A 13,441-nucleotide genomic window follows, 5' to 3' on the forward strand; every position below is an offset into this window, starting at 1 on the left:
TCCTCCTTGATATTGGAAGTTACTCAGTGGAGTGAGAGGACTATCCTGCAATGGTTTAAAGCTTGACCTTGAAGTCCTCTTTTAACTCTGTTAGTCCAAGTCCATGATCCTGTGAGCGGATAAGAGAAGTAAAGGAAGCAGATGAAACAAAAACAACTCCTAGGTTTTCAGGCGACATGCTTTGGAAGAGGTGGTACAGCAAACAGAAATACTGTTAAGTAGGGAGTGAGAATCTTTTTGGAGGGTAGAGATTGAGGCTGAGTTTGAGGAAATTGCAAAACATTTGGTATCAAGAACATCAGCTTAAGTAGCTTCAAATCACATAACTTTGTTCTTTTCTCTGGACCTGGCACTTAGGATCCTGTTCTCTGGTTAAGGAATTCCATTTAATTAGTTAAAAAGGTGAAGAGGAAGGAGTGGTAGAAATAATTAAAATGTATTGGGTCACACTAGGCTTATGACAGATTATCTAACTTAAAAACTTCAGGGCAATTGTATAGCGTAACATTCTTTTGTTCATTTTATAAATGACGGAACTAAAATGACAGAACCAGCAATTTGTCCAAGGTCAGACTATTGCCAGGTAGAAAGAGTATTCAAAACTAGATTTCTTTTATTCCAAAAATAATACCCTCAATAATGGGAATATATGAACGGCTATGAACAATTAAATTCTAATGTATCACCATTATCACAAAGAAATAAAACTATTCTAATAATAGGCACATAAGTATAAAGGCGAACTCAGTCTTTAGACTTAGTAGATACATACAAAATGCATTTGGAACTATATGATGGAAATTATTCAGATCATGGATTCTGAGAATGTTTCTTTAGTACTGAAAAGCAAGTTGCAACTAAAACTTTTAGCATAATGGAAATCCAAAAAGTATAGGAAAGTTCTATAGTCTATTACTATATTTTCTACAAAGGAAAAGATGAGAATCTAGTTACTATAAGTAATGGAAAAAAGATTCTTTCTGGTCATGGAAAAGTATACTCAATTTTACTCCATAAAAGTAAAGATTGTATCTCTAATTTATAAGTGAATAAACTCATTTATACAAATAAAGCTCAAATAACTAGATTTTGTTTTACAGCAAAAGAGAATTATACCTGCTTATGAAGACTGGTCTTCAAATACTCCAAAATATGAACTAACAAAGGAAACCTCAGTTGTATTTAATGTAACATGTATATCTATATATTTCTATGATATATATTATATACATTCTGATATGATATTTGAAAGTTAATTATTTTTACATTTAACTTGCCAAAGATCAGCCAAATATTCATTTAATTTTCTCTTTATCTTCAAATTGAATTATATATTTTGGATAAAGACTTGTCAGCTTTGATTAAGGGTCAACAGTTAGCCTCTGAGAGACAGTATTTGATCATAGATTCCAGTGATACTTTGAGGCCATTCATGTCACATACAATGAAAACTTAAATTTGTAGCAGTTAATCTTAAAGAGTACCTGGATAAATATACATCGATTACAGCTATTTGATTTAATACTCTGGTTTCATGGAAAATTTGCTTTAAAGGCTAATAACAGATATTACACATAACTGGAGAAATAAAATAAACTAAATTACTTATTTTAATATTCCTCCTGATTAAGCTACATCTGGGTGACCCATTGCTACATATGTCACTATACCAATGTTTCAGAATAATAAAATAGAAAAAACAGATAATTTTATACGATGTGCGATTAGAACACCTTGTTGACCAGGACCATGACGTGCCCAGGCTCAGACGCTGCTTCCTCTCGTCCAAGTGATCCTTGGCCACGTAGCCGCTCTGGTTTTCCTGCTCCCTGTAGGGAGGAGGCACATGATGGTGTTTTTCTCCTCCAAGGCTGGTTGGGCCGCTTCCATTTGGTAAGGCCCGAGAGGCAGTTCTGGCTCAGGAGATGACCTTCCTGGCATATTCTCTTCACCTCAAGGAAGTTATAAGAAGGAAAAATAAGGGAATGGGAAACAACATAACTAAGGCTGGGAAGCCATCTAACGCTGAACATAGGCCTCTTGTGCTTTAAATTCCGTGTCATGTGTGGTCCAAACCAACCATTTTCTGTTTTCTCACCAAATGGATGTCAGCTCTCTGCTTGCATTAGCAGGAAATAAGCCAGGTGCTGTTTCATGGAAGCGTTCTGGGGTTGTGGGGGTGCAGAGGGAGTGAAGGAACAGGATGCACAACTTGGGGGGCAACATGGGGCAGTCTTTTCAGAGTGGGCAAACCAAGGGGAAATGACCGAACAGTCAGTGGTGAAGAATTGGCAGTAATGGTGCTGAACGCATCAGACTCTCTATTTCTTTGTTGAGCCACTTTATTCTACTTCTTCCTCTTAGTCCTTCCACCTACAAATCAACAGGAATTGGGAAAGTGGGAGTCAGTCCCCCTCATTCTGTATCCTCCTTTTTTTATTGCAATGAAGATATTATAGCTGATGCTATTTCCCTTCATTTGAAAAAGTGACAATCTAATATCCAAGAGCATAAATCTCTATCCACCTATCTCAAATATCTAAAAATAACCCCTAAAAATCCCATTTTTGCCATTTGAGGCAAACAGATTAAATAGAAATCATATTTAGGGAGAAGGGGAAACACTCGTCCCATTCTAGCCTTTAAATGATTGGTTTTCATTGACAGATGAAGACAATTTTGTTGGCTGAACCTGAATTGTGCCTATTTTGCCACTTAGTTTTGAACTGTAATCTTTATGATGTCCTTACATGGATGTTGCCATGTATTCACATTTTCCTAAAACTCAAAGCACAATATATTAAAATATTTCCAGTTAACCTAGTTTTCTAAATTTAAAATACTGATAAAGTAAATACTCAGATATATTAATTTTATGAACATTAGAATCAAATCATTATAATATATCTTGGTTTAAATATATTTTGTTTAGAGGTGGCCATATTTATCTATATTAGCCAGGAGGAAAAGATCTAAAAATGTATAACTTATTATGTGGAATGCACTAAAATAAATATCAATTCAATTTAAAAGCCCATCCTATGCTTTATGTAATCATAAAAAATGAAATGACAGCACTTATCACTATTTCATTACACATGAAGCAAGTGTTCTTTCTCTTATCAATGACTGTAATAAAACTAAACTAACATAATTCCATTAACTTCAAAAAAGTTGCTGACGTTTCCATTTCAGCCACTGGATGCTTCTATTTAACTGCGTTTTTAACTTGTTGTGATAGGACTATCTGAACAGGTAGGAAAATTCACACCAAATACCACTTAGTAAGAGTTGCCTCCTGACTTGACAGGAAATTTGCCTTCTGTCTGGATGAGTAAGTACAGGCACAATACATTTAAGGGATCATTGGATCATCTGCTGATTCACTTGATATGATTTTCAGGAAAAACTCATTCAAGATTACCAGCACTCAAAAGTACACACTTACAAGTTTTCTTTTTATACTTGTTTTGAACTCTATAACAATTACAATCATTTATCTTCTATTATATTCATGCAAGGTTCAAATTTGTTTAAGAATATTGTAACTTCTCTGCTAAGTGGATTTTTTAGGTGATCAAAATCCTAATATTCCACTAATATTACAAGCATTTGTCACCTAACCTTTCCAAAGGAGCCAGCATATTTGCAAAGGGATAAGTATTTTCATTTGAAAATCCAGCAATTTCCTTTTGCTAAACTGCTATTTGATCTATTTGTTAAAAGACATTAACAAATTCTCTTTGTTTAATTTCACTCTAGGAACATTTTTGCACAGATTTTAATCAAATAATAAAGTTCTGCTTATAGTAATTGCATGCACTTTTTAAAAAGAATCATTTTCCCACTTTGTATTTCATGCTTGCTACTGTATCCTTGGGTAACACAATATAAAGAGAAATTTTCTAAGTGTCTTTACTAGGAATTTAAAACTAAGTCAAATGAGTAAAACATCAATGCCACTTATGCATATTAGATATTTATTGTGCTAATAAACTTAAAATGAGTTAACAAGTTGAAAGGGCTATTGTGTTCAAAACTTAATTCTAGAACTAAAGTTATGATTTTTACTGCTGCTTAACTAACCATGTGCCACTAACTCATTCTGCAGTAAATACTTATGGGGCACCTATTATATGCCATGCACTCCCAAGAATACACCCCTTATCCTCAAGGACTTCAGAGTCTAAGGTACTGTACTGCTGTTACTAAAATTATCTAGATATTAGATAGATAGTTCAATAGGGTTCCTTATTTTCCTGTCAAGTCTAGGAAACCTGATGGGTAGCCCCAAGTTTAAAAGACAAGCACAGAGTGAATATGGAAAAAAAAATTAAGAGTTGGATTCATTGTGAGAATAGCATCCAAAGAAAAAGAACTGGGTGAGTGCTAAATATTCAGCCTGATTCTTGCCTTATCACATCCTCTGACACAGGGATGGGAGAATTTATCCACATAGCAATGAAAAGAGAATTTTCTCTTCTGTGTACCAGAAGGAGAGAACTGGGCTGGTGTCAATGAGCCAGGAGCCAACTTCCCTTATAAAAGAAATGTTTGGGTTTTTGTTTGTTTGTTGTGTCTTTTTAGCTCTCTTAGAAAAGCAAAATCAATGAAATGCAATAATGAAAACGTTATTTAAAATATGCACAGGCTTTGAACAATATTGTAACCTTCCTCTACAACAAATATTGATTAAAGACCTTAAAATTATACTCTTCCATATAAATGGTCAAAAATGAAATCAAATAGGGCTTAAATAATAACATTCTATTGGAACTACACCATGTGGCAAATTTCATTCTCACATTGATTTTGACAGCTGAGTTATTCTTGGAGAGAAAAGGTCTGTCACTGCATGTGTTTGGAATCGACAAAGTATTCTTTTACCTATAGTCTGTAACCACAGAAAAATACGCCATTCCAGCTGGGCAAATATTAATAGGTATTACCTCGAAATAGTAAGGAAACACTTTCTACATATCAGGCCAAGATGTATTGCCAAAAATATGGCCACTTTGTGCAGTATATCCCTCTGAAAATGAGAGACAGAAAAACAAAAAGCCTTCCGTACTGTAATTAGAATATTTAAACTGTGAGAGAACCACTAATTATGTTTTGCCACAGCATAATACTTCCACAAAGGAACATAATGAATGCTATGGCTTTGGGTCATGTCCGTGATCCTTATGGCCCATTATGTAATTTTTGGAGGTGGACAAAGGACATGTGGAATAAGGTCCCTTTGATGTCAACCTCAAACTCTGTAATCTCAAACACTGTAATGCTTTTTTCAATTCAATATGTTTAACAACTTACAATTTATATAAGCCCCCTTTTAATTGATTGCTATTTCATCTATATCATGCACCTGAGGGAAAGGAATTTCATAATTTTAGAATTTTAGAATTTCAGTACCCACTGTGCAAAGTAATTCTTGGTTTCTAAGCACTGACCCCATAGAGAACATCAATGGGTGCCCTTTGAAAATGTGTTTGTCTTTAAATGCATTTGCCTTTGAAAGTGTATTTGCTTTTAAAAAGTAGGTTGTGAAAAGACTTATCGTCTTTCATGCCACATTGAGAACTGAAAATCAGTTAAGTAGCTACATTTGCTAACAGCTCTAAATAGACAAAACGCCCTACACATTAAAGGATACCCATTAAATGTTTGTTGAATGAATGAATATTGTTGAAAAGCCCTTACTTAGACAAACAAAAATCATGATGAGGTCTAGAAGTTTAAAACAACTCTAAAGATGTTAAATATTAGCTAGAGTGTATTCTGAGTGTTAGGCTCAATATCATTTAATAGAAATGCTAACTATTAAATTTAACAATTGTATAACAAGCATAGAAAAAACAAATACAATCCACAGAAATTGTAAGCACAGGGTAAGAACTTAATAAACACTAACAGAATTGAACAGAAGGTGAATTAACCTATTAAAAGCTTGGAAAGTTTTTAGGGCAGATGACCATCTTTATGTAAATTATTCTGCCCCTTTAGATGTACTGTAAATCTAAATTTTTATAATTACCTAACAGTGCAGGATAAATTGAAGTGCACAATATTTTCTAAGTGTTTCTTAGAACTTAATAACAGGAGAAATGAGGAATAAAGTAATTTGTGTGCTTGTGTTTTTTAATTTGGCAACTTTTTACCGATCCTGAGCTGACCACACTGCAAAGCATTTTTTTGTTTGTAATTTATCCATTTTAATTCTGAAGTATTTCAAACATACGGACAAATACAGCAAGGTATATGATAGATATCCAAGGACTCATCACCCATTCCTAAAAGATGTTAACAGTTTAGCTCAGACGTGATCATGGAAATGCACCAAGAAGAGAAGGAAGCGATTAGAAATCAGACCGACAGAAGTTCAGAAATCTGAGAGTGGGAAGTATTGCTGAAGTGTGGAATTGAGAAGAGGCACTCTCATTTGTTAGTGGTCAGATAGTCAACTAATAGGGAAAGCAATTTGGGAAACACCTAATAAAGTTGTTACTAAATGACAAAAATATTTTCAGACTCTACTTGTATGCAAAAGATATTTATACAAATGGAACTATTTATTATATGGGTAATTTCTAGCTCTTTCTTTTAAGAGGGACTCTTGTTATCTGCAGTTATCTACAGTCACACTCATTGATAGTATAATTTTTATTTGAACTGTATTTTAATTAAAAAAAAGTAGGGAATACACATACCAAGTTGAATACATAATTTGAATGCAGTCAAACTAATTGAAAAAGATAGCATAAATAAAACAGATAACATGATTCTATGGAACGTGGCATATGCCAGACCAAAAAGACAAATATTGGATCAAAACGAGAGAGCTTGATTCTAAGACTTTTGTAAGTTGTACTTTTAAAGAAAGTGAATGGCAAAGTTCCAAAACTACTTCAACTGTAGAAAAGAATTGCTTTAATTGCATAAATACATTAGGGAGGGTATGAACAGCCCCCACGTTTTCCACTATATGGCGTCTTACTTCACACTTTTTAAGGTTTACACAACAGTCAGGCAGTACCTGAATCACTTCCCGCGGTGCCTGAATCACTGCCCATGTTGCTGTTATGTCCAAGACTTTCATCTAAGCAGCTGACACTTCCTTCTGCCAAACTTGTGTCTGATTCTGCAAAGGAAAACATTTTAAAATATTTTAAAAATATTTCTGAGAATAAACGTATTTTAACTGCACACCTCTACAGTACACAGCACATACATACAGTTCAATGCAAGTGGAGAAGGTACACCCAGACAGTTAGGAATAAAAGGTAAAAGTTTCTGGCAAGCGACCTTCAAAACTCCACTATGGATGAGCAGCTGCCACGGAGGGAATCAAAAACATATACCTACTTAAAGTACCACTGTCCAGTGTGAGAGCTAATGAAAATTGTAAGGGTTTATCACTTTTGTCATTCCTCTACATATAAATTGTGTCTGAAAAATGACCTAGGTTTGCTAATGTCATGTAAAGAAAAAGTATCCTACAGAAACCACTGAGTTATCTTCATGTAAAGTGGCAGGGAATTAATAAAGTATAAAAAAATTTAATAAAGCACATGGTTTGGTCATTTATGAAAATAACAGTTCAGTGATAAACATAATTTTGAAATCTCAAAAAGAATATTATCAAAGCCTAGCATTGCAGTTGTACCAGAAGCTTATGTGAGGTTGGAAATGAACTTTGTTTCTTTATTGTAAGTAAACTAAGCTTCCATCAAGGAGTCACAGGGAAGGTAAGATGCCAGGGTATATCCTTTGCTTGTTAATCCCAATTTTCTGTTTGCAGTACTAAGTATCAGTGCCTTCTGCGAGCCTTCTTCCCCTCAGGAGAACACTTCACTCCTTACCGTGCATCTCCAAGGATTCGTGCAACCCACCCTCAAGGATCCAAACTGCTGCTAAACTGGTAAAAATAAATGAAACGACGTTACAAACGTTGGCTTCGGAACCAGAAGGACCTGTGATAGTTGCTATTGCTGTTGCTCTGAGTGTAACTTCCCCTTATTTAAAACGGGGGTAGTTCAATTCACCTCACAGAAACTAGCAATCATTAAGAAATATTAGGTACAATAAGCTCTTAGCATTGCAGATTAATTGGAAAGTGAAATAAAAATCAAGTACTGGCATATTATCCAGGCAAGAGTTTCATTTAATAATGTCCTTACAATCAATAACATTTCATAACATTTGCTGCATGATTGCTATGGCATGCTAAAGTTTCCAAATGTACTAATAAGTTATGTTAAAGTAGCCTTTAGCTAAAGTGAGCATCACACATTTAGGGCTGAAAAATAGAAATGGGTGAAAATCATACATGGTATGTTATCAATAAGAGTCTGGAAAAAAGACAATATACAACTCAAAACTTCAAGCATCTTGTTTTTGTTTAACCCATTACATTTTTTTAAGTGTACTGAGGGTTAATTTACATACTGTAAAAATCATCTTTTTAGGTATATAGGTTGACAAATATATGCAGTTTCATAACCACCCTCACAATCAAGATTTTTCCATCACCTCAGATAAAAGGGGGCCCCTCAAGCCCCTTTTGTTATTTCCCTCCTGCTGTGCCCTGGCAGTCACGATTTGGTTTCCATCCTTATAGTTTTGCCTCCCCAGAATGTCATACAAATGGATTCATGCAATATGTAGCCTTTACGTTTGGCTTCTTTAACTTAGCATAAGACGTTCGAGATGCATCCACATTGTTGTTGACATCAGTAATTCGTTCCTTTTTATTGCCAACTAGTATTCCATTGGGCATCTGTGACATCTACACTATCTCCCTTCCAACTTGGAGAAGCCTAAGCAACTTGGGAAATATAATAGAATTACAGCCAATGCCAATCAAGTACGTATGATTATCTTTCTTAAAAGTTAAAAGAAAGCTGATAAGAAATTTGTAGAAAAATTCTCAATGGACATACATACTGTTGAAGTCTATTAGCACAACATCAATATACCAATGTGAAAATACTGCGCTTATCAGTTGTAGATCGGCTCTAAAACTCATATTTGAGGAATCCTCATGATCACACGGGAAGACTCGCATATCTCCCCGAGAGATTTTAAATATGGCACTTGACAAGTCCCAAAGGTGCCTTGTTGGGAGCTCAGAGGCGAGTGTGGGATAGAATGGTCGAGTAAAGAGCGTTCTGGGCAGATGTACTGATGAAAAGAGAATAAATATGCTTTGTAAGGAAAAGGCAAGGTATAAAATGAGATGGGGAAAATGTCATTGCAAGAGTGATTGCAGATCTAGAAATACAGAACACGATTTCTGAGGTAAAAAAGTCAATTTTGACATGCTTTACTTTTGTTTTAAATGTGGTATTGAGAAGTGAAGACAATACCAAAAATACTGAAAAATACCAGTCAATATTATCTAAAATCTAACACTGTATCTTTAAGTCTCCCATTAAGTATAATACAAAGGGAAATTATATTGGATTTTCATTTCATATCCTAATCACTAGCAGTTAAACCATGATCTTAAACCTACTCTGTGATTTTCCCCAAGCTTTGTTCTAACATATATCAGGTTTGGGGGAGCTAGTTAAGGCAATGTGCACAAACAATTTATGAATATTAAAGAAAGTTGCTACCAAAATAGGGTGTTGCTAATTAAGCTTATTATCTGGATTATTTTGATCTAACAAGCAAATCTGCAAGCAAAACTCAGTGCCTTCACAGATGCGACGTAAATTACATTTTAAGCTCTTAATATCCTTGGCTAAACACCCATTATCACCTCCATTTTACAGATGAGAAACCAAGGCTCAGAGAGGTTAAATGATGTATCCAGATCACACAGTTAGAATGAGGCAGACCTAAGAGTCCTATATTCTGAATTCTTGTCTAATACTGCAGTGCTTTTTACTCAATACCAAGCGTGGTGATGCTCTGTGTGAAACTCTGTAAACAATTAAAGTATCCTGTATCCACAGTGTTAAGTGACATGAAAGTTGGGGCTTTTTTTTAAAGCATATAGACATTTTCATTGCAATGTTAAATTATCTATCAATCTTGAAGCAGTTAATATTCTCAAGATAAAAAGTTAGGATTGTTTTATTTTACTAACATGCCTTATTTCATCAATAGAATTTCATTTACATTTAAACATTCTCACTTATTTTGAAACTTTTCTTTCTGCACACAAATAAAACAAGAACACATATCCTTATAGAACAAAATTAATTGGAATACTTATTCTAGAGATCATTATGAAAATGAAAGTGAATATATAGAGGTCTATTTCTTTGTAATTTTAAGGATGTATAAATCTCCAGTTTCTCAACACAAAAATAAATTTGTTTCCTAGGCAGCAAATTTTTATGCATTTGATATATTTTTTTTGACTCCATAGAAAGAGAAGCACTAAAGGAGACAACTTTAATAATAAAATAAAATACATTGTATCTCCCCTAACATTGAGAATTTCTTCCCCAGAGATTTTTCTTTCTGCATTGACTTAAAGAAATCATGGTTTACACACATACCAAAAAGCCAGATAAAGTGACTACATGATGCCAAAATTAAATCAACCTATTGAGTTTATAAGCCAAGAATTCCTGCAATTGGTTTATATAGCATTACTTTGTTACATTTTTTGTACTTTTCACAGTTTGTCAATCTGGACTTACGTCCTGATGAATAAAGTCTATGATTTTAAAGCAGATGTGATAAAAGAGTCAATTGGAGGCAGGGAAAGAACATGTACTATGGTGTCAAACAAATCAGTCTCCAGATTTGAGCTCAGCCACTGCTAACAAGGGACTTAACCTTTTTTTTAAAAAAAAAAAAACTTAATATAGATAATAGTGTCTACCCTCTTATTTATTGTGAAAATAATAATTCCCTGATTGTTATATCTAGGAAATATATCTGGAAGAGAGACAAATTTTAAAGTCTCATGAAGTTGCTGCTTAAATGGACTTTGAATACTGGGGTTATATTATATAATAAGTTTAGTTAACTTATATAGGTGCCATTTCCTCTAGGAAAATTATCAAAACTAGCTATAAAACAGATTAGACAATGCTGGTAATTTCTCACTGTTAAAGAAAAGCTGTAACTTGTATCAAACTCTACTGGAATGACAGGAAACAATACTCATCCTAAAACATAGGATTTTCCGGTAATTTTGTAAACAACAGAAAAAACTGCTTTGCTTACAATAATAGTAAATGCCTAAGACCTGTCTATAAGCCATGGAAAATTGCCTCATTTAGCAATCACATCTTACCAATAAGAAAGAAATATTAATTGGAATTTGAGAAATTTCATATTTAACATCCTCTGGACCTTAAATACTTTGAAATATTTTTAAACCATGTAGAAACCAAAAATATTGAAGTTAAAAAAAATTCCAAAGGAAAAAAACCTCTTGAAGACCTTTTTAGATCTATTTCAATGTAAGTATGCCCTCTGCTGGAAAATGCTATTATAACAATTAATTGATAAGTACATTGTTTATTCAGCCCAAGGAGCCAGTATAAATGGGTTATTCCATTCCTGCCAACGAGTGTCCCTCCTTCTCAGCCTAGATTAGTTTCCACCCCAAGAATATTTCTCCTTTTTCACCCCTTGCCTCATGCATCCTCTTTGTGGAAAAGTGGTTTTCCGTTACAGCAGGAAGCAGTACAAGGGGTCAGGCCTCTGTTCGCCTTAGACGAAGGGCACCAACAGTTCCCAGGCTCTCGAGAGGCAAAGCTCAAGGCTTGCAAATAGTCTGATTTCACTTGTCATGGTAGTATTATGTTTATTCCAGTCCTGAGCTCTTGATGCAGTGTAGCTTCACCTCTTTGGTTATTCCCACCTTCCCTCCAGTTTCAAAATCCCCACAGCCTGGGATGTGAGAGACCATCCCTAAGGCTTCAAACCCACGTGCACGTATGCAGGCCAAAGACTGCATGGGCTTCGTAAGTGTGCTTAATTTCATACTAGGAGGTGTATTAGCCCAGCTCTTCAAGAGCACCAGTAAAGTTACTCTGGGCTCTTCTGTCATTTCAGACTCCTTTGAACCTTTCTTGTGCTTTTCTGTGGGCTCAGAAATTGGATCAGACACGTTGTTAAGACCTCTTGTCTTTTTTTTTTCTAAAATGCAAAATATCCTAACGCTCAGACACTCCTTTTCTTTTAAAATAACTTATTCTTAATCTTTTTTGAGAGGAAATAGATGACTTTTATTTTCAGCTCTATGTATATGGATTCGCGTGTGCGCGCGCACACACACGCGCTCACATTTTGGTCTGTCAGATTCTGCTCTCCGTGCCAGGGAACATGTGTTCCCGCAGAATGGAGAGAAGCCACCTCCACCCACCTTGCATATTCTCTCCTGGATCCAAGCTTCTAGGAAATGAGTTCCCCAAAGAGAAAAAATCTCTCCGAGAGCCACAGGCCCACATGGCTATCCATGGAGCTCCTTGCACCTGTTTGTAGAATTTATACCGCTGAAATGTTTCAATCAGAAATAAATTTTAATTGTGTGTAATGCTGTCAGCTCAAATTGGATCATCTATGCCCTTTAGCACTGGGACTTGGGTCTCGAGTACAGGGTGGTGCAGATAACCGTGCCCACTAGAATGACCTGTGACTGCCAGGACCAGAGGCAAAAATTGCCCGAGTGGAGTCAGTTACGAGTGATAAGGCAGATGACCACATGGGAAGTGAGTCTTAGTGACAGTAAGGTTTGGGAATGGCAAAATAGGAAAGGATGAAGTGGAAACTTTGGTTGATAGGCGTCCTTCAAGAAAGTAATTTGAGTTAAGCAGATTTAAGCAAACATGAGTACAGTACTGGGAGAGATACGTTTAAGGGTATCCTAGTAAATGTTCAATAATCAGCTCTTTGGTGGGAGAAACACAATTTAAAAGTATTTGCTAGAGTCAATGGTGTAAATACTCCCACCATGGCTGATTTCGAGTTACCAGTGGGACATCACTGAGTGGAGATGGGAAAAGATTGGCACATTTGGCTCCTGCAAACCAGCATAAGCCAGTTCCAGCACCCCAGCAGCTACATCCCTCTAACTCAGGACTTGCCTGCAAACACCTGAAACGAAACACATGAAATGAACACTGAGCTAGTGTTTCATAGTCATCCAAACAACGAATGAAACACTTTTAAGAGCATGGGTTTTGGGGTTTTGTTTTGTTTTTGCCTTAGGAAAAGCACTTGAAAAACCCATTAACTCTCATTGGTCCCACAAGTCTTATCTCTCACTGACCTCCTCCATAAATGTTCTCTTCTAATTAAATGGCTCCCCTACACAAATTCTTTTATAAAATTTTGCTGTGTTCATTAGAGCCAGAATTTGATGTATTTATTATAGCTGGATTGATCTTTTATACTTCATTTTTCAGAACAGTTTTTGGCTCACAGCAAAATTAAATGGAAGGTGCACAGATTTCCCATATACCTCCTT

At 35.3% G+C, this 13,441-nt stretch overlaps 1 protein-coding gene across 1 annotated transcript in view; it reads right to left on the minus strand.

Moving 5' to 3' along the window:
• Positions 1 to 1,724: 1,724 nt before the first annotated feature.
• The window catches only part of LOC108398082 (interferon-induced helicase C domain-containing protein 1), a 46,077-nt gene continuing 34,360 nt past the window's right edge, over positions 1,725 to 13,441 (minus strand). The window contains 4 exon segments of the mRNA XM_073240059.1: positions 1,725 to 1,774; positions 1,777 to 1,809; positions 1,812 to 1,952; positions 7,037 to 7,141. Coding sequence (XP_073096160.1) covers positions 1,725 to 1,774; positions 1,777 to 1,809; positions 1,812 to 1,952; positions 7,037 to 7,141 — 329 coding nt within the window.

The sequence above is a fragment of the Manis javanica genome, chromosome 7, assembly GCF_040802235.1.
Source record: "Manis javanica isolate MJ-LG chromosome 7, MJ_LKY, whole genome shotgun sequence".
Classification (NCBI taxonomy): domain Eukaryota; kingdom Metazoa; phylum Chordata; class Mammalia; order Pholidota; family Manidae; genus Manis; species Manis javanica.